This window comes from Pangasianodon hypophthalmus, chromosome 19, assembly GCF_027358585.1.
Source record: "Pangasianodon hypophthalmus isolate fPanHyp1 chromosome 19, fPanHyp1.pri, whole genome shotgun sequence".
In the NCBI taxonomy this organism is placed as follows: Eukaryota; Metazoa; Chordata; class Actinopteri; order Siluriformes; family Pangasiidae; genus Pangasianodon; species Pangasianodon hypophthalmus.
The window spans coordinates 3,547,621-3,572,873 of record NC_069728.1 but is presented as its reverse complement, the minus strand read 5'-3'; the positions used below and the strand labels follow the sequence as shown (position 1 = coordinate 3,572,873).

The 25,253-nt window shown below is 42.2% G+C and overlaps 1 protein-coding gene across 11 annotated transcripts in view; it reads left to right on the top strand.

Moving 5' to 3' along the window:
* Nucleotides 1-25,253, top strand: part of fryl (furry homolog, like) — a 101,247-nt gene that overhangs the window by 66,456 nt on the left and 9,538 nt on the right. For 6 of the 11 annotated variants that reach the window (XM_053242016.1, XM_053242010.1, XM_053242013.1 and 3 more), the window contains 28 exons: nucleotides 28-127; nucleotides 295-463; nucleotides 662-918; nucleotides 1,135-1,275; nucleotides 1,429-1,594; nucleotides 1,710-1,794; nucleotides 1,930-2,042; nucleotides 2,221-2,371; nucleotides 2,650-2,753; nucleotides 2,955-3,137; nucleotides 3,272-3,467; nucleotides 4,028-4,149; nucleotides 4,269-4,456; nucleotides 5,143-5,237; nucleotides 5,377-6,017; nucleotides 7,953-8,221; nucleotides 8,338-8,478; nucleotides 10,104-10,304; nucleotides 10,536-10,697; nucleotides 10,832-10,912; nucleotides 11,005-11,181; nucleotides 13,420-13,620; nucleotides 14,627-14,809; nucleotides 18,834-19,123; nucleotides 22,200-22,407; nucleotides 22,567-22,716; nucleotides 23,297-23,395; nucleotides 24,349-24,417. In XM_053242016.1, coding sequence (XP_053097991.1) covers nucleotides 28-127; nucleotides 295-463; nucleotides 662-918; nucleotides 1,135-1,275; nucleotides 1,429-1,594; nucleotides 1,710-1,794; nucleotides 1,930-2,042; nucleotides 2,221-2,371; nucleotides 2,650-2,753; nucleotides 2,955-3,137; nucleotides 3,272-3,467; nucleotides 4,028-4,149; nucleotides 4,269-4,456; nucleotides 5,143-5,237; nucleotides 5,377-6,017; nucleotides 7,953-8,221; nucleotides 8,338-8,478; nucleotides 10,104-10,304; nucleotides 10,536-10,697; nucleotides 10,832-10,912; nucleotides 11,005-11,181; nucleotides 13,420-13,620; nucleotides 14,627-14,809; nucleotides 18,834-19,123; nucleotides 22,200-22,407; nucleotides 22,567-22,716; nucleotides 23,297-23,395; nucleotides 24,349-24,417 — 4,942 coding nt within the window. The remainder of the gene's footprint in view (nucleotides 1-27; nucleotides 128-294; nucleotides 464-661; nucleotides 919-1,134; nucleotides 1,276-1,428; nucleotides 1,595-1,709; nucleotides 1,795-1,929; nucleotides 2,043-2,220; nucleotides 2,372-2,649; nucleotides 2,754-2,954; nucleotides 3,138-3,271; nucleotides 3,468-4,027; nucleotides 4,150-4,268; nucleotides 4,457-5,142; nucleotides 5,238-5,376; nucleotides 6,018-7,952; nucleotides 8,222-8,337; nucleotides 8,479-10,103; nucleotides 10,305-10,535; nucleotides 10,698-10,831; nucleotides 10,913-11,004; nucleotides 11,182-13,419; nucleotides 13,621-14,626; nucleotides 14,810-18,833; nucleotides 19,124-22,199; nucleotides 22,408-22,566; nucleotides 22,717-23,296; nucleotides 23,396-24,348; nucleotides 24,418-25,253) is intronic. The other 5 variants (XM_034313711.2, XM_034313720.2, XM_034313713.2 and 2 more) reach the window with 2 other exon arrangements.

Sequence of the window (25,253 nt, the reverse complement as noted above, 5' to 3'; positions counted from 1 at the left end):
TTATTATATCTTGGTCATGTGTGGCAGGGATTATCAGTTTGATACGGTGGTGCTACTGAACCTGATCCTCTTTAAGGCTGCAGATTCTTCTAGAGACATCTATGAAGTGGCCATGCAGCTACTTCAGGTACGAAAAGTGTTCATCTAGTTCCACCTAACGTATCTGAATATATGACTATATATGGGTTTTGTTCAGTGCATATAAATATTGCAAAATACTATTTTGGCTTAAAAAAGTTGAAAACCACTCTTAAGTTTAAAGTGAGTGGTGTTGATAATCTGCGTATGTGTTAGATCTTGGAGTCGAAGCTCTTCCGCTATGCCCATAAACTGGAGATCCAGCGCACTGATGGGGTCCTGACTCCACCTTCACCGCTGCCCCACCTCTACTCAGTATCTTACTACCAGCTCAGTGAAGAGCTGGCACGAACCTACCCTGAGCTCACACTCCCCATTTTCTCAGGTACAAAACAAAGTCCAGTGTTTTTCATCTTGATTCCTCATCATCTGCAGCTTTTGTGGGAAACGTGTCAAAAATATTGTGAACTATATTTGCTGTAGATAAAGCGCTGGAGTGTTACTTTAACTTTGCACTTCTCTGACTAGGATTTCATGTCCACACTGAGCCGTTTTAACGGTTTGTGTTCTTGTCCAAATGCAGAGGTGAGTCAGAGGATCCAGACGGCGCACCCCGGTGGTAGACAGGTGATGTTGCACTACCTGCTGCCGTGGATGAACAACGTGGAGTTGGTAGATTTTAAGCCGCTGCTGCGCCGGCAGGAGGAGACTGAGGACGAAGACAGCGCGCGTGAACGTGAGATGATGGTGAACAGTCGCCGGTGGCTCCGAGGCGAGGGTTGGGGATCTCCACAGGCAACCACCATGATCCTAAACAACCTCATGTTCATGACTGCTAAGGTACACACACTGTCCTGTAGTCACAACCAGGGTTTCAGCGATGACTCAGCATTGAGGTTGCCATTTTAGGACTGTGAGCTTTTCTGACTATACCTTAGTGTTTGTGTTTGTAGCATTGTGAGTACTGAAAATATGAGGTCAGCTCACTCGGATACTGAGAGTAGCTGGAAATACATGTGTAGCCTAATGTGTGTGTGTGTGTGTGTGTGTGTGCAGTATGGAGATGAGTTTGCGTGGTCAGAGATTGAGAATGTATGGACCACTTTGGCAGATAGCTGGCCCAAAAACCTCAAGATCATCCTACACTTCCTCATCAGCATATCTGGAGTCAACAGCGAGCCAAGTCTCCTGCCTTACGTGAGTGGCACCTTTTTTAACCAATCACACGTTAAAGCATTTTTACTGTCGCATGAAGGTGTTAATAGTGCTTAACATGCAGGGTCATACTTCAGACCTGTAATACATAAAGTGCAAGATATAAATGTTGTTTTTACATATTTGTTTTTGCAGGTAAAGCGTGTGGTGGTCTACCTGGGAAGAGACAAAACTATGCAGCTTTTGGAGGAGCTGATGACCGAGCTGGAGCTGACTGACGCCGTGAGCTCAGCTGTAACCCACATGGATAACCCGCCGTATTACCGCATCACTTCCTCCTATAAAATCCCCTCTGTCACTGGTGAGCATCACACAATACCCTCTGAAATGGGAATATACTAATATTGTTATCAGCCCAAGCCTTAATAGTGAATTTGTTTGAAAAGAAGCATTTTTTTGTCTTTGCTAATTAACAGGCACTGCCTCCAGCAGTAACACTATGGTTCCTGGGCCTGATGGCCACCATGACAACAAGATCAAAGATCCCAATATGGAGGACAAGTAAGCACACTATTTAAAGCCTCCTATAGTGATCAGTAATCCCTGCCCCTGTCTCACATAGCATCACCGCTGATCATACATTTACCCTGCATGCACTGCTTGGGGTGATACTGATGCTCCTCTCTGTGTGTGCAGTTATTCTCATTTGGATATCTACAGTGGGCTAAACAGCAATCTGAACAGACAGCACCACCGTCTGGAATCCCGTTACAGCAGCAGCTCTGGAGGCTCCTATGAAGATGAGAAAAGTGAGATCTTTCTCTTTATTTATTTTTTTTTTTTTTTTAATCTCAGGGCTAAGAGTAAGCTTTGTGGTATTGAATCATCATTAGTGCCTGATTGTTCGTGACCAGACTCATGCGGTAACCAGATTAGACCGTGTTCCGGGGTTAAAACTCCTTCTTTTTTTTTTATCTGCCTCTCCAGGTGACTCTATGCCAGTTTATGCTAACTGGCGTTTGAAGGTCATGGAACATAACTGTCCTGAGCCGCTTCCATTCCCACCCACGGGAGGCTGCTGGTCTCCACTGGTTGACTATTTGCCAGAAACCACTGCACCTGGAGTTTCCCTTCACAGGTTACACACATTTACATTTATTTATTTGTTTGTCAAATGCCTTTATCCAGAATGACTTACAAAAGAGGCAGTCCAAACCTATAGCTGTTCCAACAGTAATATAACTGCTAAAGGACTTGATTTCTATCGTTTAACTTCAAGATGTTATGTCATATGTATGTATATATGGCATATCATATTTTATACTTTGATACAAAACTCTTGAAGACTTTCATAATAAAGTAGGCCGTTCATCACTATCGGTGTTTTCCCCTGCTTACTTTCCAACCTTTCTGCAGGTGTAACATTGCTGTGATCCTGCTCACTGACCTGATTGTGGACCACGGAGTCAAAGTGGAATGGAGCGCTTACCTGCATCTTCTACTGCATGCCATCTTCATAGGTAAGTTAGTCACATGCAGTTATATGTTTGCAACACTTGCCCTGTACATGCATCTGCGTATACTAACTGTGTGCAGAACTGTTTATTTTTTAATCTTCACCAACACATATTTCTGCAATATTTTCTAACAAACTGGATAAAATTTCAGTTTGTGTTGACAGGTTGTTTGTACAGCTGTTAATGATTCTTGATTCTCTGTAGGTTTTGACCATCAGCACCCAGAGGTCTATGAGCACTGCAAGCGCCTGCTGCTCCACCTGCTGGTTGTCCAGGGAACCAACAACAGCGTCCAATCACTGGCCTCCGTTCTGCTGCGCAACCGCGAGTTCCACGAGCCCAGGGTTCTCACCGTTAAACCCATCCCTCAAGAGTTCAACCTCACAGGTATATATGTGCACGAGAGTTAGTAGTTAGTTCAATTTTTACCCCTGTAGAATGTTTGAGTAACATCAGGCCAGATGTTTCCAGCAGGTTTACCTGTGGTGTTAATTGTTTTGTTTTTGTCCTACTCCTCTCAGGTGTGTCAGAGTTGGCTCCTGAATACCAGCCTTCCCCAATGACAGACTCTGGTTTGAGTTCCAGCTCCACTTCCTCCAGTATCAGTCTAGGTGGCACAGCGCTGCCACACCTTCCCCACACACTGCTCAGTGAGGTACAGCTGTCTGCCGAACAGGACGAGAAGGTTAAAAACCTCATTGAGTTCATCAGCTCCAGGTGAGCGTCAGTGCACGGCACTCTTTTAAAACGTGTGTACATGTAGTTACTGCTGCATTATGTGCATATGCTTTATGCGATTTTCTGATTAGAGCGGTTCTTCCCATGTTTTGAAGCTGTCAATAAATTATCTGTAAATAGCAGATAAAATAAATGATGTGGAACAACAAAGTATGTAGGTATTTTTATGGCAAATGTACAACCTTGTCTAGTGTTTAAGTATTGTGACCCGTGTCACCTTTGACGTTGATACTGGAGGTGTAAATGGACCCTGCTGACTTGTTCTGTGAGAGACAATGCTGATGAGAGGCTATGCGCAGTAGTAGTAAGCTGCAGACCTGTCTGTGCTGAGGCTTTGTTTGTTGTCTTGTGTCCACAGCCATGTCTAACTGGAGAGGGTATTGTTGCTTTGCATGCGTGTGTATGTGTGTGAACTCAGATTTTTGTGTGTGAGTTCCTAGATGATCATATTTTAGAAGCTGCGTGCTGTAAATTCCTTTGTTGTGCTTTACTGAGTCACTTCCTGGACTTATTGTGGTGTCTGATTGGCTGGCTCATAGGAAACGAGGTCCGTTGTGGAATCATGAGGACATGTCTCCTAAAAACACCAGCATCAAGAGTGCCGAGCAGCTCAGCGTCTTCCTCAGACACGTTGTTACGGTCTTCAAACAGAGCCAGTCAGGTTAGTTTGTGCTTTTGTGTACTATTCTGTTACTAATCAGGGGTGTTGTGCACTCAGAGTAAAAGTACCTAATGGTGAGCAGCCTCTACATGACGGCACCTGCGTGTGTTTATGAACAGGATTCCAGTTGGAGCAGCTGCTGAGTGAAGTGGCCTTGCAGACTGCTCTGTCATGTTCCTCTCGCCACTACGCCGGCCGTTCTTTCCAGATCTTCAGGGCTCTGAAACAGCCGCTCACGGCCTCCACGCTCTCAGACGTGCTGTCACGTCTAGTGGAAACTGTGGGAGACCCAGGAGAGGAGGCTCAGGTAACATCAGCAACATAGACCACATCTTTATGAAGGTGACAGAGCAAGGGTTAGTCTTTAAATATTAAAACAGTTAAGATACTCCTGAAGGTACTGATGTTCTCCTTGCACAAAAAGGATTTTTCGTAACCTTCCATCAAAATACAGTGATTTTGCCTGCATTCATTAGATTCTTGACTGTCGCCATTCACGTGTGGCAAAGAAAGTAACGTTAACAAATAATTTCATGTCATGTTTAACTCGCAACCCTCCATCACAGCTATCAGTAAGTTAAAATACACACAGGTTCTGTAAATAGCAGAGAAAACAAATGAAATGGACCAACAACATCCAACCAGTCAGGACAAGGACACGTCTCTACTTCCCTGTTAATTATAATCAGGTCTGAAAGCCTCCTGCACTAGCATTCCTGGTTTCTAATCTAGTCTGTGTGTGTGTGTGTGTGTGTGTGTGTGTGTGTGTGTGTGTTTTGGGGTTGTGGCTTCACAAGAATTCAGAAGAGAGGGGCTTAATCAGAACAGATAGCTTAATCAAATGAAATCATTAACTATACCTTTAATTACAACGATGTGTTTGTGAACTCAGCTTAGCTCATTGTTAAATTATTCGAGTAATCATATCCAAGCACAATGCCTTACTTTCTTCACTCACACTTACTCACTTTCTCTTCTTTTCTGTCTTCGCAGGGCTTTGTGATAGAGTTGCTATTAACTTTGGAGGCTGGTATAGATACTCTGGCTGATAACATGAAGAATTATGACCTGCTCACAGCATTATCACAGTAAGACCATTTACGCCTTAAATGATTATTATTAGCACATGGTTAGGTTCTCGTCCAAACACAATTATTGTTAATTGTGCAAAAAAGTAAAGTGGTTAGCGACCTTTAAAGTCTAACTAAAATTTCTACATTTCTGCAGAGCTTCGTGCCATGATCCTTTGCTCGGTACCAAGTTTGCCATCAACAGGAAGAGCACGGGCCAGCTGAACCTGAGCACTGGCGGCCTGTTGCACGTGCACTACAGCCACATACGCAGTAACTCGCTGCGCGCCAGTCTCATGGGCGAGCGCAGGGGCGACCGGAGGAGGAGCAACACGCTCGACGTGGCCGACCGCTCGGGAGCCAACCACGGCAACCTGGCCCGCACGCGCAGCTTATCATCCCTCTGTGAGGGCGGCGTGCTGGCTGGTGGGGGAGGGGGAGGGGGTGGTCCCGGGACTGGTACAGGAGACCCTGGACCGCCTGCGGACCCCACGAACCTGCTAGCGACGCTCTTCTGGATCGCAGCGTCGCTCCTGGAGTCAGACTACGAGTTTGAGTACCTGCTGGCGCTGCGCCTGCTGAACAGGCTACTGGCCCAGCTGCCCCTGGACAGAGCTGACAGCAGGGAGAGACTGGAGCGCGTACAGACCAAGCTGCGCTGGTACAACTTCCCCGGCCTGCTGCAGCTGTTCCTCAAGGGCTTCACCTCAGCTGCCACGCAGGAGCTCACCATACACCTGCTGAGCAAGCTTATCAGTGTGTGTCGGCACACACTCGTGGACCCCTCACAGGTGGCAGGTCAGAGCATAATAACAACAACAACAATAATAATTTGGACTTTGATGTCAATACCAGGTGTAGTATTTTGATTGTCCATATCAAAATGATGCATTTAAGCAAGCGTGCAGTTATACTGAATATCGGCACGGATGTGATTCAGACGTAGGTAATCTCAGCCCTGATGATATTCAGTATAACAGCATGATAGTGAGTGCGATATCGCTTTTATACAGCATTTCTACAAAAAAAAAAAAAAGAAATTAATATAGAGTACCTGACTTTTCAGACACAGTATGGCCAAATATTTTGTTTATTTTTGCTCCGTTAGAGGAAATAGCTCCCGAAGAAGCCACAGGTGAATAGAGCGTTGCATGTTGCCATGCCAACGCAGAGACTCACTGACAGCCCTTTAGCGTGCTAGCTTGCTGCTCATGAAGTCCACATTGATTTTGTACAAATCCGGTGAAATCGGCTTCGCTTCATCCTTTTCATTTTCTTCAGACAAGCTTTCATATTTAAAAGGAATAGTAACTCAAATCGCTCTAGATTATTTCTACATTATGTACAAACAGAAAAGTCTAAAAGAGAAAGTCTGTGTTTTTAAGCTGAAAACTTTATACTGAAAACTAGTATCTGTTTAATTTACATTTACTACCTTATATGTGGACTGCAGATGTCAGATTCTTTTCAAAGTTGTTTTTGATTTTTATTTATTTAAAACAGGGGTTCCCAAAATTATAAACCACGCAGAATGATAGACTCTACCCCTAACATATTTGCTGGTCCAGTGTGTGGTGTACATAGAGTACTGTGCAAAAGTCTTACACAACTTTTTTTTTTTTTAAGTACAAATTTTGTTATAGATGTTTATTTTATGACTTCTGCATTATCGAGTCAGTGCAAAAACATTTTATATTTCCAAACATTACGTTTCTGACAAAAATTAAATGCTACAGAAAAATGTTTGAACGTCAGAAAAGAAAGCAACATATTACGTAACAGACCACGTTTCAGGAAAAAAAAAGAAGCAGCAAGGATGACAGGCAGAGTCTCCAGAAGAACTGTGAAAGATTCTCCAAGATGCTCAGTAATTTTTTTCCCAGCTAATTTCCTTATAAAATGAAATGTTTAATTTCATTATTTTTGAAGGCATCTATCTTTAAAGCATTTCTTCGTACTGTAGCGTTTCATGAGATACAGACAGTTCCATAGCTTTTCAATACTACCATGAGATAAATGTTTGGACAACAGGATCTTGCCCCCTGAGTGCAGACCGGTCAGCGCTGTGTGTGTGTCCAACACATAACTTTAGAAAATATTAAATGAAACCAAGTTCGAATTGTTTAGTTACGCACTTGTTTTATTTAACTTATGAAGAGCTTTGTATTCATAAAAAAGAAGGAAATTATAATTCAGCTGTAACAATCTGAATTTTGGATGTTGAGCATGTGTGTTTATTAATGTTTATACAACAGTTACTTCCAGTTCACTAATTTGATTGGACGAGCAGCGCTCCAAGAGTGATTATATTAAGTATAACCGCACTGGAGCGTTTCACTGTTTTATCACTCCACTTCTCTGTGTTCACCACATAAAAGTCCAATTCTAGTGATAGTGTGTTGCACTGAACCCGTTACTAACGTGGTGTTAGTGACATCATCAGTGGACATGGAAAACTACACAAACTTTTGACTTTAAAAAAAAAAAAAAAAAAAAAGAAGTAGTTCCTACTTTGAACACTGGATGTCGCTATAAATAAATATAAATATAAAAATATTTTTTTCAGCTACTTATTACCTTTTTACCCACTTCAGCACATTAATGACAGTCAGTTATGTCACCAGTCTTTTAGCACCAAACAATTTTAAAGTTAGACGTTGATTCTGTAATACGAATCTAATCATAGTAATCTAATCATTCTCTTTTTTCTTATTTTTCTTTTCTTCCTTTCAGGTTTTCCGCTGAACATCCTGTGCCTGCTGCCTCACCTGATCCAGCACTTTGACAGCCCCACAGCATTCTGCAAGGAGACGGCAGACCGCATCGCCAAAGTCTGCGCCGAGGAGAAGTCAGCCACGCTGGCCAACCTGGCGCACATGATGAGCCTGTACTCCACACACAGCTACTCACGAGACAGCACCAACTGGATCAACGTGGTCTGCCGCTACCTCCACGACGCTTTCGCAGACATCACCTTTAACCTCGTAACGTATCTAGCTGAGGTGAGGCCAAAACTATACTGTCTGTTTCTATTCGTTTTTGTGAAATAGAGGCCCTCGTAAATTCTTCTGGTGTACTGGAAAAAAAAAATGTCTCGTCTTTTAATATTTATTTACAGTTACTAGAGAAAGGGCTACCCAGCATGCAACAGTCTCTGCTGCAGATCATTTACAGCTTGCTGAGTCACATAGACTTGTCAGCTGCCCCTGTCAAACAGTTCAACCTCGAGATCATGAAGATCATAGGCAAATATGTGCAGGTGGGTACAAAACACAACCTCCTCTCTTTTGCTTTTGGCTTTTCTTCATGTCCTATTGTATATCTAAACATACGAGAGGGGAAACAAAAATTCCCGGAATTCGAATGCTGGCGTTTAGGCGTTTAGGCGTCCATGGGAAAGCAGAACTGGATCTTACCACGACATTGCATCTGCACACACTGCATTGTCAACCAAGGAGTTTTTAACCAGAAACAATGTGGATATCGCTTCACATCCACCATATTCGCCAGATCTCTCTCCTTGCGACTTCTTTTTGTTCCCGAAATTAAAAATGAGACTGAAGGGGAAAAGATTTGACACTGTGGAAGAAATCCAGAAAAGAAACGCAGGAAGTCTTTAGATATGATGACAAAAGATGACAACAGGAAATGTTTCCAAGAATGCGAGAAACTCTGGGACATGTGTATCACATCACGAGGAGAGTACCTTGATGGGGTTAAAGGAGAAATGCTGTAAGTTTTATAACACTAGTTTGTTTTTTGTTTTTTTTTAAACAATTCTGGGAGTTGTTTTTGGATCCCCCCTCGTATATGTAGGTTGTGATTTCTATAACTCACGGCTTTCATTATATTCAGACTTGGTGTTAAAATCCATCTCAGGTGATTGGATCAACCACAATCAAGTGAACAACCACATTATGTTTGTAGAATGAACGTGAATGTTAAAGCATCACCGATAACGTCAGAAGACTGCCAGGTTCACGGTTTTCACGTGGGCTGCTTTTAAACTTTTCAGCCACTCCGTTGTGACTAAAACACAAGTTCTTTTTTTGTCCATGGCTTAGACATTTTTCACACATTATATTGATTAAAACTGAATATTAAAGCATCCAGGATATCAGTCATGCAAAGTCTTCTCTCTTACGTGCTTCTTTTTACCGTTCTCTTTACTGTATAAATGTTTGTGTCAGCGAATGAGTCCACTGTTCTTTTCCTGGGACAATATCTGGAATAATATGAGAAAGTTTTATCACCTTGGTGAAGGAACTATGTAAGGAAAAGGCGTGTTTTTGAATGACACATTTTGCGATGATGGTCTTGATGCTGGATTGTATGTATGTAGTTAGAAAATGGGCGTATTTTAAGTTTGGCAGTGTGTCTTCATTGTTAAAGGGAGCATTATGAGTACTGCTCAGACGGAATACGATTTCTAGGCATTGGATAAGCGATCTCTGTTTAAATCACAGAGATGGACGTGTCTTCACTGCATACGCACGGTCGCCACACTAAAAATTCCACACGTGCTACAGACCTCTCATTTGAATACAAACTGGTTGGTTTGACCTTTTTTATACGCTCTTGTTTTAGGGCTTGTGGTCCTGAGCATTAGTAGGTCACATGACCATAACATGTATGTAAGCTTTAGCGGTTCTACAAACTCAGTATCTTTCCTAAAACCGTCACAGATATTGCTTCTCTGACAAGTTCTTTTAAACATCATCTGTATTTTCTTGTTCCGAGTTTCAAACTCGATTTCTAACGTTGACGTTCTGATTGAACCATTTTACAATTGAACGTTTTATAAAAGATTGAACGTTTTATAATATTTGAAACTATCTTAAATTATCATCAAATCCATAACAGAGTGTATGTGATTAAATCCAGAGCCCGTACTGGAAAGAGGCCCAGAACATTCTGAAGTTGGTGGTGTCTCGCTCTGCCTGTTTGGTGGTACCTGATGAGGTGCAGCGCTCCTACAGTGCCGAGTCGTCAGGCTCACCCGAGATCACCTTCACCCGCATCTTCAACAACGCTTCCAAAGAGCTGCCTGGCAAAACACTGGACTTTCACTTTGACATCTCAGAGGTACACATTGTCCTCACATTCCTGTCATCTTAATGGTGGCTCACAGAAATTCATCCACATTACTACACAGATGTATTATCAGTTCATTTCTTCTCATCTCCCATGCTGTTTTTGTGCTACAGCTTGGATAAGTGCTTACTCTGGACTTTAAATCTTCCCCCGTGCTCATTATTTCTTCCAGGTTTAATAATAATAACTATAATAACTTTCTTTTGACCTTTAACCTTCTAGACACCCATAATAGGGCACAAGTATGGAGACCAGCGCAATGCGGCTGGTCGGAACGGAAAACCTCAGGTCATTGCTGTGACCAGGAGCACATCCTCCACATCATCTGGGTCGAACTCGAATGGCCTGGTACCAGTCAGCTGGAAGAGACCTCAGCTATCCCAGGTGCGATGATTAAACACCTCTGATTACCTCCAGTGATTCCAAACCTCAATTTCTGTAGAGCCATATCAATGTTTAAAAAAAAAAAAAAAACTCACCAGTAGTGTTTATTATTTCCTATGTTGTCTTGATTCCAGAGGAGAACTCGAGAGAAGCTGATGAACGTCCTGTCTCTGTGTGGACCAGAGACTGGCCTGCCCAAAAATCCTTCAGTAAGTGTACTGTGTCGTTTCAATATCATCGAGTCAGTGCGTTCACATACTTGTGTATTGTTATAACTGTTATATCTAACATCTTACTTTTCTTACAGGTGGTGTTCTCCTCAAACGAGGACCTGGATGCAGGTGACCAGCAGACCAGCCTGATCCCCACCGTAGAGGAAGTGACACGGGAGGAGGATGGGCAGGCAGAAGACGCAGGAAGCGAGCAGCAGTTTGGAGTGTTCAAGGACTTTGACTTCCTGGATGTGGAATTGGAAGATGCAGAGGTGAGAACTGATCAGATCGTGGCACCTCCCTTGCGAATAGATAACGTTTCAAAATTTTAGAGGTTTCCTCGCTGTCACTCTAAAGCCACTGGGAACAAACGTGTATCTTAAATTCATTTATTAAAGCAGATATTCTTGTCAGTAAGATTCTCTGTAGCGTAAATCAAAACCCCCTTAAATCTGTCGCCCTTTATACTCGTACAGGTGACATGCTTGAAACGTAAATAACATTAGACATGTCTAATTTCTATCTTTATTTAGTAAAAGACAGTCTAAACTACAGCTTATCTTCACTTATCAGTTCTACACTAAGCAGTGTAGTGTAATGCTTAAACCTTGTAAATGAATATAAGGCTAGCTTTCTCATGCATGTTAGAATGGGATTTTAACTCTAACATTTTTACCTGTATAGCGCCAACCGTGGCATGACCTCCAAACACAAACTACAGTCCTGTCCCTTCCCACTATGATACTAATGTTAGTCCTAGGTAAAGATACAGCCATCTGAGGTCATTTTGGTTTGCAGTATGTGATTGTTTGCTGCTTAATGCATTGAGCAAAATCACAAGTACAGTTTTTCCTTTATTACAGTTCATCTAAAGTCGGCTTTGCACTGTACAATATTCTGCCCGTTTATAATAATCTTTGGTCAGGAGTGTGTGATGCTTACTGGCGGCTGATTTAGTGCCATCGTGACCAAAGACAGCTAATGACAGTTAGTTCTGGCAGAGTCAGAAAATTTGGATTAAAATCTCAGAGCGTGACCGCTGCTACGAGACTCCTCTAAAAATCCACCCTTATGGAAGGACAGCATAGGATGACACGAACCTGGACAGCTACAGATACGCTAGTGGTGATGACGAAATGTGGGAAAAAAACCAAAAACATATGGGATTTAAAAGAAGAGCAGTTTGTTGAATTGTTGCAGCAGAGAGAAAGACTCTGTGACTTTCTCGGCACAGTTGACAAATCACGACAGGACAAAAAAGGGATGAAGGGAATAGAGGATGAGTTACAGCTTCCAGGTGTGTAGCTAACTAATTATAACGCATTCGCTCTGTTCATCGGGTTTAATTACAATAATGACAATATGAAACTATTTAAAGAGCTACAAACCTGTGCTGCGTCGTTGCGCACCCAATACGGCAGGACGTAGTGATTTACTTTAATTGCCAGTGTAGGATCTTCATCGTATAATCTGAGATGAAGCACGTGTTATCACACAGTCTGTTATAGACGACTTATTGGGATCGTGTTGTACAGTGTGACAAGTAATAATCGTAAAAGATAACTGGATTCACACAGTGTAAAAACCAGCTTAATACAAAAAATGATTCCATATAATTTGCTGCATCTTATATAATCTTAGCAGTTTCTCTACACATCCATTGCTTATTTTGTGTGTGATTCTGTGTGAGAGTGATGTTTGGATGGAAGGTGAGTAGGTGCTGTGTCAGACTTTGACAGCATGCATGTTTGTTTTTCGGCTTTCTGACTCTCTAACACTACTGTTGTCTTTCCCCTTTTCTTGCGTTCAGGAGATGCAGGTAAGTTTCTGTGTCAGGCTGTGGGTTGTAGAGTGCTATCACTTCCTGCTTAGTGATCAGTTGTACAATTTTCAGTCATATGGTGTTTCTCCCATTAGAAAGAAAAAAAAAAAGCAAAGCCAAACAGTTCCTTGTTTCCTGGCAATTCTCTTAAGCAGCCCATGTCCATCTTCAATGTGTGTCCGTTTAATTAGGCTTTGATTCTTAATGGTTTGTGAGCATTTCGATATTTGAACTTTGGCTTTAGCTGGTGACTTCTATAAAGTGCATTGTGAGTTCCTCAAATTAAATGATGATTATGATTTTCTGTTACTGTCCAAATCTGAAAGCTAGGTGCATCATTTTATTTTTATTCTCCTGTGTTTGTGTGTATGTCTCTCTCTCTCTCTCTCTCTCTCTCTATATATATATATATATATATATATGTATGTATGTATGTGTATATATACATGTGTGTATATGTATAAATATGACTTTTGTTAGGTACATTTTGGTAGATACCAAGTTTTACTATCCATTATTTCTCCCTCTGTGTTCCTTGTCCAAAGTGGTTGTTTTTCTTTTGTTTTTTCCTTCCATGCACGTGTCTTTCATCTCAGACTCCTTAAGAACGACATAGAGACTAAGCTAGTAAAGATGTGTGTTGTATTGTGTTAGTCTCTGACCGTGTTCCTGCATACACTTTTCTCAGGGTGAGAGCATGGACAACTTTAACTGGGGCGTGCGGCGGCGCTCTCTGGACAGCATGGACAAAGGTGACACGCCGTCGTTGCAGGAGTGCCAGTACACAGGCAGCACGCCAAGCCTCAATCTGACCAACCAAGAAGATACGGATGAGTCGTCTGAGGAGGAGGTACTGAGCGCTAGCCAGATTCTCACCCGCTCCAACCTCGTAAGTCCTATACCCCCCTTCCTATATCCGGGGCCCTTTCGTTTACTCGGGCCGCCGGCATGGTGTGTCTGTGCCGAGCTGGGCTTAGATGCTGCCATGTTTCAGCTGTGGGTGGTTAGACGCTTGCTTCTGCCCGTAGCTCACAAAACCCAATCATCTTCCGTCCAGTATCTTCTACCCCCCTCTTCTGCCCAGCCAAGCCTCCTGCCCACTGTACATTGCCTTCCCAAAGTATCTTTCTAAACCCCTTATTTTGATTACGCTTTTTGTTCTTTGGTGGTAAGTAAAGACACACATGACTATTTTCTCCCCCTTTTTTTGGAATCTTTTCCTTTGAGTTTTTTTACTTCATTAGAACCACTGAATAGGCATGAACATGTGAGATTCCCTGACAACTAATTAAAACACTTAATAGCATGAACTCGGCTCTCAGACCATCTGGAATATATAACCGCATGCTTTTTTTTGAGCATGACAATGTGTATATATACTATATATTTCATTTAAATCTCCAAGCTTTTCATAGACTTACTCTATCTCCTCTCTGCTTGCTATGGCACACCAGCCGTTTTCTGCCGAGCTTATATCAGCTGAGCTGACAGAGCAGTGGCGAAAAGTTTGATGATCTTTTTGTGCTTTGGGGTGGAAGCTTACTTCCGCTTCCTTTTCCAACTCTTACTCTTTCCACGCTGTGTGTGAGTGACATTAAGTTGTTTTTTTTTTTCCAAGCTTTATTCTGCTAGCATGCAGCATGTCATGGTGAACACGAGGAATGAGATATTTAGGTGGACAAATGTTGGATTAGGATGTAAATGCTAGCAAAAGTAATGGATGCAACTAGAAGGTTTTAAGTCATGCTTATTATTACTAGTATTTGGCCAGCGATGGCATGTTTGCATGCAAGGTAACATGATTCAGGTATATGTGCGTATATGAACGTCTAGCCTATACAGTGAATGTGCTTTGGTATTTGGCTAAAAAGTTCACCATTTGTGTCTTCACATAGCTCAATAGTGACTCTGCTACGGACGACGCCACGTCCAATCACATGGATTCTCTACAGCAGTCCCAGGAATCTTCCAGTAGCGTCCTCACTGAGGAGGCTCTGCCCACCCCGCCGTTGCCCCGCCCAGACAGCCCTATCCATGAGACCGCGCATTCTGACAGCAATATCAGCCAGCTGCCTGAGGTGGGATCAATCAGGAGCCTCAATAAATTCTGGTGCACGGGTGCTTTCTAGCTATTTGCCCTTAATCTATGCAGTTCTGCTGGTGTTTTTAGCTGGTGTACCTTTTTTTTTTATCCTTACAGCTGTTATTAAAGGGTGTCCACGCCCTTTGACTTCATTATTCGCTATCAGGGACGGTCATGATGTTGAAGCTGTAGTGGTCTTAAAATTTGACCCTGTGCAACACCATTCCCTGTTAGCTAGCTCACTGTGTCGAATCACTGACACAGCGAAAGTCTTCCACTGCTTTTCCTTTTTCCTGTTTTCATAGTGATGCTGTAAATGCTTTTTCCTACTTCGTATGGTTGCAATTGGTCAATGATTTCTTGCTGAGAGCAGGGTTCGTACAGATGCTTGAAATTCAGACAAACATTCAGAAGAAAATGAAAGTTAGACTGTCGATACAGTAAGGGGCAAACCCTTGGAAAGCATATCACAAGTTCTGCATAAACAAGTCAGTAATGTATTTACAATTATAATCTGTGCCAAATAACCTACGAAGACATTAGAACACTTAACTGAAATAAAATAATTTAAACAATGTACAGCCAGCTAATGTTATGTTAACTATGTTAATGATGGAGTTTACATCAGAAGGTTTAATCTACAAAGTGTAATATGAATTCTTTCTCACCAACTTTTGGCTTATATGTCGTCTGTATGGACAGAATTTGTCACTTTGATGAAGTGATGGGGAAACGAATTGAATTTAAATCAAATCAGCAAACTGTACGAACCCTGTGTGTGGGCGGGGCTTGCTTGTAAGTTCGGTTGATTTGGGTGAAGATTGCTATTAGGAATGACACACCTCAGGCCAGCTGTGCTAAAATTGGATTGAGAGAATATACAAAAGCGCAGAAGTTAACTCTAAAAGCCTCGTCGGACAAACATCGTAGCCTGGAGCTGCAAGCATAGAGTGAGTATTTAGTCAAGCTTAACACACAGCATTGGGGTAGAGCATAAGATTTTGTCACTAACAAGCTTTGCATTGCTTCCTACCGCATCTTACTAACACTGTCACTTAACTAATAACTGTTAACAGCTGCATCTGTTCCAGTAACTTTATTAAAGTGCTACCCAAACCCCAGGATTTTTACCCTCTCCCAGCTCCCCGGTATTTAGTGCTCCCTGACAGAGGATTGTTTGGTGGTTCTGGAGGACCGGTTTAGGAAATAATGCTTTAATGTCAGTGTCAGCACTGAAAATGCAAACATCATGGTTTGTCCATTCTCAACCAGCAGATGGATAAAGGAATTCACAGAGAGAAGAGAGATGTAGAACTTGTGTCTGTTCTTTTGTTATAAAATTTTTGTTATAACAAGAGTTTTTGCTGTTCATTAGAAATATATATGCTTAACCAACACCTTAACTCCTATTCTAGCTTCCAAGCTAACCAGCTAATCACACAACACATTGTAAAGCTTGCAGGTCCATTTAATGAGCAGTGAAATTATCTGTAGTTGCTTTCAGATTTGTTCCATAATTAAACTGTAAAATTATATCACATCCCACAACAACCTGAAGCTTTCCCAGTCGGAAAACTAATTTTGACCCTCAGCGACCACAACCAAACCCCCCACCCCCCACCCCCACCCCGACCACTCATTTTCCACTCATTTTCCACTCATTTTCCACTCATTTTCCACTTGTTTCTACCTTTAAAGTCCCAGTGAAATCAAATTGTTTTGTGGCTTTTAGTCTTAATGTTATCTGTAAGCTAGTGTGCTCCAAAAGAATGACAAAGTTTGCATTTAGAAGATATATGCATTCAAAATTTACAGTCTCTCTCTACCACCAATACGGATCAGCAATTTTGATGACATCATTCTGCACTTCAGCTCCTCATCAGATTTTCTGTCCACTCAAGTGTCCCCAACATTATAAAAATCATCTTGCCGAAGTTGTCGTTGTTGAGCGAGAGAAATCATATCAGCAAGCATGGGCTTAGCCCGGCTGTGAGGTAAGCTCAACGCTATTAGCTATTTAAAAAGGGGGAGGAGCCACTCGATATGTCCCGCCCTGGCTTCTTGTTTCAGTGGAAGTTACGTCAGCAAGGCACTTCACAGGGAATATAATAAATGGTAACTGGAAAATTAACTAGTTAGGCAGACATCAAGGATGCAGGAGGACATGTGGCTGTTTGCAAATTTGATATTCATTCCAACAATAAACCCTGTCATTTATCTACATAAATGGGTGCCTTTTAAAAAAAAAAAAAAAAAAAAAAGGGCAAAAATTTGGATCCTTGAGAGATAGTGTTGAACCAATCTAGGAAATGTAAGTATCTGTGATATGGTGTTAGATCCCACAGGTTGAAGTATATCCTCAAGCACACACATTATTCATAACTGCATTAGTGGCTCTCAGTGAAAGTAAGAAGCATTGCATATTTCCTTATTATCACATGATCCTGACACCTTTAAATACTCATGTCCAGTCAGTCCTAGTTCAGGCCAGTCTAGTCCTAATTTTAGCCCAAGGACATCTTCCGTTGTCATTCCTCCAGCTTTTAGTGTAATGAGGTCTGATTAATCTTGTCAGCTTCTCCATTACAGTCATTCCCCTTAAAAGCTTTCTATAATACTAAATCCGTCTTTGGCTGACTGCCGCCATCCTTTCTATTAATGCACTAAACTCTTAAGAAAGGACAGAAATAAACAGGAAAATACCAGGAAAGGTTTAGCACTTCCCACTTATATGTGTCATTCATCCCTAAATTAAAGAAGGGGGGGTTTGATTGACTTGGTGGACTCACAGTTTATTGTTTGTTGCATAATTGTTATTGCTCATCAGCAGTTCTGATGCTCAGCATGGCAAATGAAACAGCCTTGCATTTAGGTAATGTCTTTGGTCAGCTACCGAATATCATCGTTTCTTGTTATCCTGCAGGTTTCATTTTATTTTTGGTTTTATTTACCCTGCATTTGAACTGACTCTGTGTAAATCTCATTACTAGTCCAAGGAGGGAGCACTGTGCCTTATTTGTGACGTCTGTGGTCTAGTGTGTGGTGATAAATTAGCTCTGTGCCTATATTTATTGATATTTCTTATATGCTAAAAGGAGCCGTGTCTCTGGAATGGCAGGTCCATTTTACAAATTGCTGCTTTTAAGTGTCCCTTTGTGGGTGGCCCGGATTTGACCTCTGGCTAATTGGCCTGAACTTCTCTCACAATAAAAGATTGTGGGTGCTTTTTCAGTCTTAGTCTAAAGTCAGCATTATACTTGCTTTTAACGACACACACAAGATGGCCGCCACATCTCCTATTTTCATTCCAAGCATCCTCAGAAATAATGCTACATGCCCATGTTCTCATGTAAATAGTTTTTTTTGGAGTTGATTTCTTTGCAAAACATTCCATGTCCATAGGAGTCCATAGTCCATAGGAGCCCCACTCCGGTGGTGGAACATTCTCAGTATGGGAATGCAACAGCGCCACACACGCACACAAGCGTGTCTGTATCAAGGCTGAAACACAGTGTAGATCTACACACTCCCTTATTAGACACTTTATTACTTTTTCTTTGCATTAACTGATCATCTGACCACAGAACTGCTACTATTGGTTTGGCGGATCTCTCTCAGTCCGGCAGTAATATTGAGGTGTTTAAAAACTGTTGAACCAGCACCACACAGTACCATGAGTCAGAGTCTCTGCTGTGTTGTGAATGATCCACCACCCAAATAACATCTGGTTAATGGTGGTCCATTTCCACTGATGGATAGAGTAGAGCGGGGTTTGGACGGATGGGCTACAGTAAGTAGTTGTATATGTATAACTTCAACCTTGGACCTTGACCTTGTTTTTACAAGAAGGGCAAAAAATGTGCATCCCTTATAAGTCCTGAATGCATTCTTTTACTGTCTTAATAACATTGAATATATCAGAAATATTCCAGTACATGCATAGTGTCTCTGTTATAAATAGTAATATTTGTAACAGAGAAACTCTGCCCTGCTCTTGACTGCTTATTCCGTATTCGCAGGACGCCAGCGTGACGGCGGTGGATGAGCTGAGCAGCAGCGTCAGTGAGGACACGGGCTTCTGCAGTGCCCCCCCTTTACCCTCAGACCCCCCAGAGCTGTGTGAGCTCCCTGACCCTCCTGATGACCCAGACCCTGCTCCTCCACCTCTAGGCATGGACAGTCCACCTGGCTCGCTTTGCGAAGAGGAAACGGCACCAGACTCGGTGTGCGATGAAGACGTAACTCTGGCACTCAAGGAACTCGATGAGAGGTGTGAAGAAGAAGAGGCTGACTTCTCTGGCATGTCCAGGTGAGCGAGAGCAGCAGGTCAGGTCTATAATGTAGTGAGATACAGTTTAATGTATTACATCTGAGGAGAAGTACTTGCTGTGCTCAGTTTGTGTTAATCATACTCTAGCCTTTTATTAGTGCTCACTTTCAGGATCTCTGTTGGCTGGATATTTTTGGTTGGTGGAAATTTATCAATCCAGCAGTGACACTGAGTTGTCATTGTGTTGATTTTCCAACCTCATGTGCACCTTCCGCTTGTGACTACAGTCAGGTCTACTGGTACCCTGGCCTCCGTGGTTGGCAATAGACTCCTGTCATGTCCTCTCATCTCCTCAGCTGTGGAGTGTAATATTTCATACTTTCATATCTCAGTAGGACCTCCTTGGCTGGTAGCTCTAGTTGGATTCCCTTGTTAGCATGCTAGCATGGTTAGTTATCACTCACAGAGCTGTCTGCAAACTGTTCTTGTCACTCATCATCTCAATCGCTCACGAGTGATGTCTCCCTCGGCGGAGTTTTTTCCATACCGCCCACCGTCTGGTGACCGTCTGGTGTTTCTCATTAACATGGCTTGAGTCATCTCCAAACACCTTTCCAGTCCATCTTCAGGTTCCTCATGACATTGTGGCATTCACTATCCATCTCACAGCCCCTGGTGATTGGGAGCCGGTGAAACAGAATGCTAGTTACGTATGTAACTGTGGTTCTGTGGACACCAGATAACCACCAGGGTTCCCTGTCATCAACAGGAACTCTGTGAGAATATTTACTGCATATAATATGTAAGTCACATGCTGAAGGTATCCAGGAATGTATCTAAGTGATATTGACCACTCGTAGTGGATATTCATTGTTTATAGAACCACAGTTTACATCCATAACTAGTGTTTACAGCCTGTATTAATCATTTTACCATTTCGTGATCAGTTTGGCTGTTTTATGACCAGGATATTAAGACTTTACAGCAGTGACACAGACATAGATTATGTAAGGAATAACACACAACAGAGCATGCAGTTATACGAAAATAATCCACGCTGGGGTGATGTGATGGGGTGATTTACCACCCCGATGTGGATTATTTTGTCTAACTGCACGGTCTGGAGTGTGTTATTTCGCTAATACCACAGCGATTTGCCAATGTTTAATTTATTACTGAACAACACATCACACATTTTAACAGTTTATATGTAATGTTGCGAAACATCCGAGGGACAAGTTAGTTCTTGTTATCAATTACGTTATAGCTGCTATAAACAGTCAGTCGTTCCCTCACCAGCCTCTCTCTCTCTCTCTCTCTCTCTCTCTCTCTCACGCTCTCTCGCAAAAAAAAAAAAAAAAAAAAAAAAAAAGCTTGTAATTTTAACGAGAAACCAGAAGGCGTGAACTCCTCTGTCCTGAAGATTTTCTTGTGCTGGAAAACTTTGTAAAGCAACTTGACTGTTACAAAGCACCGACACTCTAGACTCCTCAGTAAATGTTAAATAAACGTCTCCTAACAAAAAAACGTCATTACATCAAAGGTTACACATTTTACTTTTTTTAAACACCACCACATTTTTTTAAATCCATTTATTATTAGTCTTAGATTATGTGGAGTGTCTGCTTTACAAGTCCCTGTGTATGAGCTGTTACTATAGAAACAGTAACGTATTAGAATGAACACATTAATATAAACTTATCGTTCGTGTTACAGCCGGAGCTACTGTCCAAGCCGTGCAAAAAATAACGCACACATTCAATTAGATTTGAGAGTTAGCACTATGCTAACAACAGCACTGTGGTATGAACTGATCTAAAATGTGTGGTTTTCAGCATGCACACGGGCAGTCATAATATTATTAAACAAACAAGCTTATAAGATTTTTCACTGTTAATTAGTTTTTATTTATTGTAAGTTTTGTGAGATCTGGTCCACCATACTGTTAACAGAGTCATACTGTGCTTATGTTTGGCTCTGATCCTGGTTCCGCTGTCGCACCAGGACATTGGTTTCAAGGTTGGCCAGATCAACTTATTTGCAGACAGATCCTCAGCTGTCAGCAAATAAGTTGATGTGACGGTTGACCGATCCAGCACAGATGGCATTAGTCCCCAAACTGCAGTAAAGGTGCTAAAGCAAAAAGCTTTCCATCAATTGCTTGCTCTCTCGGGAGACACAGGCTTTACCATTGAGTAACGGCAGGCATGGCAGCACTCCAGTTTTAACTCGTGTTTTAGTGTAGTGTCCGAAGCAAGGGTCCATCTCCGCTCTGTCTAGCTGTAATGTGTGCCGGAGATCCGTCTCACACGTCGAAAAACTGCCTCTGTGTGCGTTCGCGTACGGCGTTGGGGGTGGGGTGAGGGTAACGTAAAACCGTTTGATAACGCAGCACAGCATCAGCTCACAGTGAGTGTGAGACGGAGAAAGATAGAGAGAGTGAGAATAATAATAGGAGATATGGGAAGATGAAGTGAAGAATAGAAGAGGGAGTGAGTATGAAGACTGCAGAGAGAGATCGTTCCATGAGACACTTGAGTTAAGCGGTGCTGGGGCAGAGTGAGAGAGAGAGAGAGAGAGGAGGCTGCTGGTGAGGATGAGAATGAAGACGAAGACGGTGTCCTTCATGCCACTCAACAACGCAGGCTTTAAATACTTCTACTCCGTCTGCTTTATCAAGATCTTTGGCCCCTCCGGGCTGTAAGTGTGTGTGTGTGTGTGTGTGTGTGTGTGTGTGCGCGTGCGTGCTCATGTGGGAGAGAGATGTAGAGATGTTTTTCTTTTTCCTCTGCGGTACGTCCAGGCTGAAACTACATTGCAGCGCAGAGCATCTGCAGTGGGAAGGGGGGGGTGAGGACAGAAAGCGGAGGTGAAGGAAAGAGAGAGAGAGAGAGAGAGAGAGAGAGACTAGGGGGCAGTGTGGAATCGGAGAGAAAGAGAGTTTGCTGTCGGGTTGTATTTTTGTTTTTGTTTTGTTTCGAGGTGTGTATAAGAGAGCTATGTGTATGAGGAACAAGAAATAGAATGTGTGAGAGATATTAGTTGTTTGAGAAGAATCTGATTGTGTGTGTGTGTGTGTGTGTGTGTGTGTGTGTGTGTGTGTGTGTGTGTGCAGTCAGGATGAGGGTGACGCGGATGGGTTCCCTGAGCTCGAGTCCTCTCCACCCCCATCTCCTTTTCTCTCTGCCATCCTGGCAGCATTCCAGCCTGTCACCTATGATGATGAGGAGGACGCCTGGCGTTGCCACGTCAACCAGATGTTATCTGATACGGACGGATCCTGTGCGGTCTACACTTTTCACGTGTTCTCTCGTCTCTTCCAGGTGTGTGTGTGTGTGTGTGTGTGTGTGTGTGTGTGTGTGTGTGTGTGTGTGTGTGTGTGTTTTATAGCCAGCACACAGCATGCACAGATCCCACGTGCACTGTGTATATATTTTGACATGTATATATGTAATACTGTTTTTTCCCCCTGCTTTCTCCAGCACATTCAGAGAAAATTTGACTCAATTACTCACGCTTCAGTACGTTTTCTCGGTGACGGGCTCCAGCGAATGGGAAACCAGTTCCTCAGCTCCCTGGAGGTCATGACCTCCTGCTCGCAGTGCCCCACAGTCTTACTGGATGCAGAGACTGTGAGTTGGAGGCATCTCCTGGCTTTCCTTAAGTTATGAATTTATGTCTGAGATGATGTTACAGAGAGTTCATTCTAAATCTGCATAGAAAAGGAAACGTTTTATTGAAATAGTAATAAGTATATACAACAACAGAGCATGTGACTCATTGTCTTTGCAGTCGCAGTCTTTGCTATAACCTGAATGTCTTTTTGGGGTTTCTTAAAAATATTTAAAGGTTTTTGAATTTGAAAAACATTTGATGCCTTTGATGCAAATCACAATTGCAGTGAAAACATTGACAAGTTTTAAAAGCCTGAAATGAAGAAACTAGCCAGTTACATTCAATGCCAAGATTTCAAACCACAGTTTTTCTTAAAATATTAAATATTAAAATAAGCTCCTTTAAATTGGGATACATAAAACAATTTTAATAAAATGATGTAATGATGTGTCGTATTTGAATAAATTTACAGGTTTTTTTTTTTGAAGTTCAGTAAATATTAAAAAATCCTTTCTGTAATGTAAATTAAACGAGATACAAGCCTCACACATGATGTCTGACTGCACTGCTATGTATTTGTCTGGGTGTGTGCTACAGCTGGTTTCTTGTGGGCTGTTGGAGACATTAAAATTCAGTGTACTGGAGTTGCAGGAGCATCTGGACACGTACAATGGCAAAAGAGAGGCAGCTGAACAGGTGAGCACAGAACATCTACGCGTAATATACGTATAGAGCCATTCATGTCCACAAACGTCTCTCTGTCTCTTCAGACCAGCTTCAAACACCACACTATAAAATACTTCCCAAATCGTATTTAAAAAGCTCACACACGTTCAAGGCTGTTACGGTTGTCTTTTATTGCCTGTTTGTTGTTGCTTGAATGGTCTTATAGGTTCAGTGCTTTCTGGGTTTTCAGTTTACGAGAGAAAGAAGAAGCATTCGCGAGAGAGAATAAAGCCGACCGTGCAGGCAGATAAATATCATGGTCGCCTCCGTAGTTGTAGCTCATGGCATTAAATCATCTCAGTATCTCAGGATGTGAGTGAATTTAGCCAGCATTAGTTTCCGCCAACACCCACCCAGCAATCATGTTTAGAAGCTAAGAATAGCCAGAACAAGCTCCCTAATCAGTTACATGGCTGAAGAGGAGGGGAAGAGAGAAAAGAAAAGAAAGGAGTGGGCTGGTGGGAGGGTTAAGGAATAGGGATTGTTAATTGGATGAGACACATTGGAATATTAAGCCTCTCTTCCCGCTATACTGAAACAGACCGATTTAATATGCCTACTTCTGCTCTGGTCAGATTTACAACGCGCACACCCACACGCGCACACACTCACTCATACACACACGTTACTATCCTTATGAGGGCCTTCCTTTTACAATTATTGCCATGCCTACACCTAAACATAACTTCAACATTTATATAAAAACATACACACACAGACTATCTGCCTTGTCGCATAAATAGGCCTCCATCATAATTACGAGTTTTGTGATTTTAAAAGCAGCGTCTGTTTTAGTGGTGTTTCTGTTGCACATCTGCTGCTGTTGTGTGTGGCTACCCGGCTTAATCTCCTGCAGATGAGAAGGGTCTAATCTTTTAATTGCTCCTCTTCCCCCGTCCTGTTGTTTTTTTTTTTCTCCACAGTGGTTAGAGAATTGCAGAAAGACCTTCGGTGATAAAGACAGCAGCCGTCGACAGACCACTCAAGCTCAGGTGATGCACACCCCCAGATCTGCACTGACCAGTAGTCATATAGCAAAGAGCACGGCTGGGGTATACTGTTATACTATATTGTGTCTGTCGCTGAAGTGGCGAGTCGCGCACGTTCATAGAAAATAAATAATCGCCTGTCACTTTGTCGCTCGCTCATGTGAACTTGCCTTTACTCTGAAACCCTTGATTAAAACCCACAGAAGAAATGTCCCCATGTCTGATCACAACGTTCACACCTAACGGTCACGCCTCTCCACCAGCCAATCAGCATTCACGTGGAGGCCACTGGACACACAGAACCATAAATACACACAATGCTCAGTTAGGCGAGTGTGTGAAAGCGTGATTGAGCACCATGCGTACATACCCACAAACCTCCTTTCTGTGTCATGACGCAAATATTACTCGCAGAAGTATAAACCAGATGTCCAAAGTATTGTTCAAAGTATCGCACATCAACCTCTGAAAGCAGAAAACATATAAATGCACACTTCTGATCTTGCAGTGTCTCATCTTCCTCCCTGACCAATTTCTTCTTCTGTTCTTCAGATTATAATTTATATTAGGTGTGAATCCTAAAAAAAAAAAAAAAAAACAAGTCATTTGCTGAAACACTCCATTAAGAGACAATCCATTAAGAAATGTCTAGAGACCTCACGATTTAATTTTCATTCTGCATGTCTCGATGCAACTGCAAATCAACTCTTTAAGCATCTCGAAACATCTGTTTTGTTCTTTTTTTTTTTTTTTTATTGCCTGCTTTATGATTTTTTTCCAGTGCAACCGCTGAGATGCTTAACGTATTAGGGCTGTCATGACAGTTTTGCTGTTCGAAG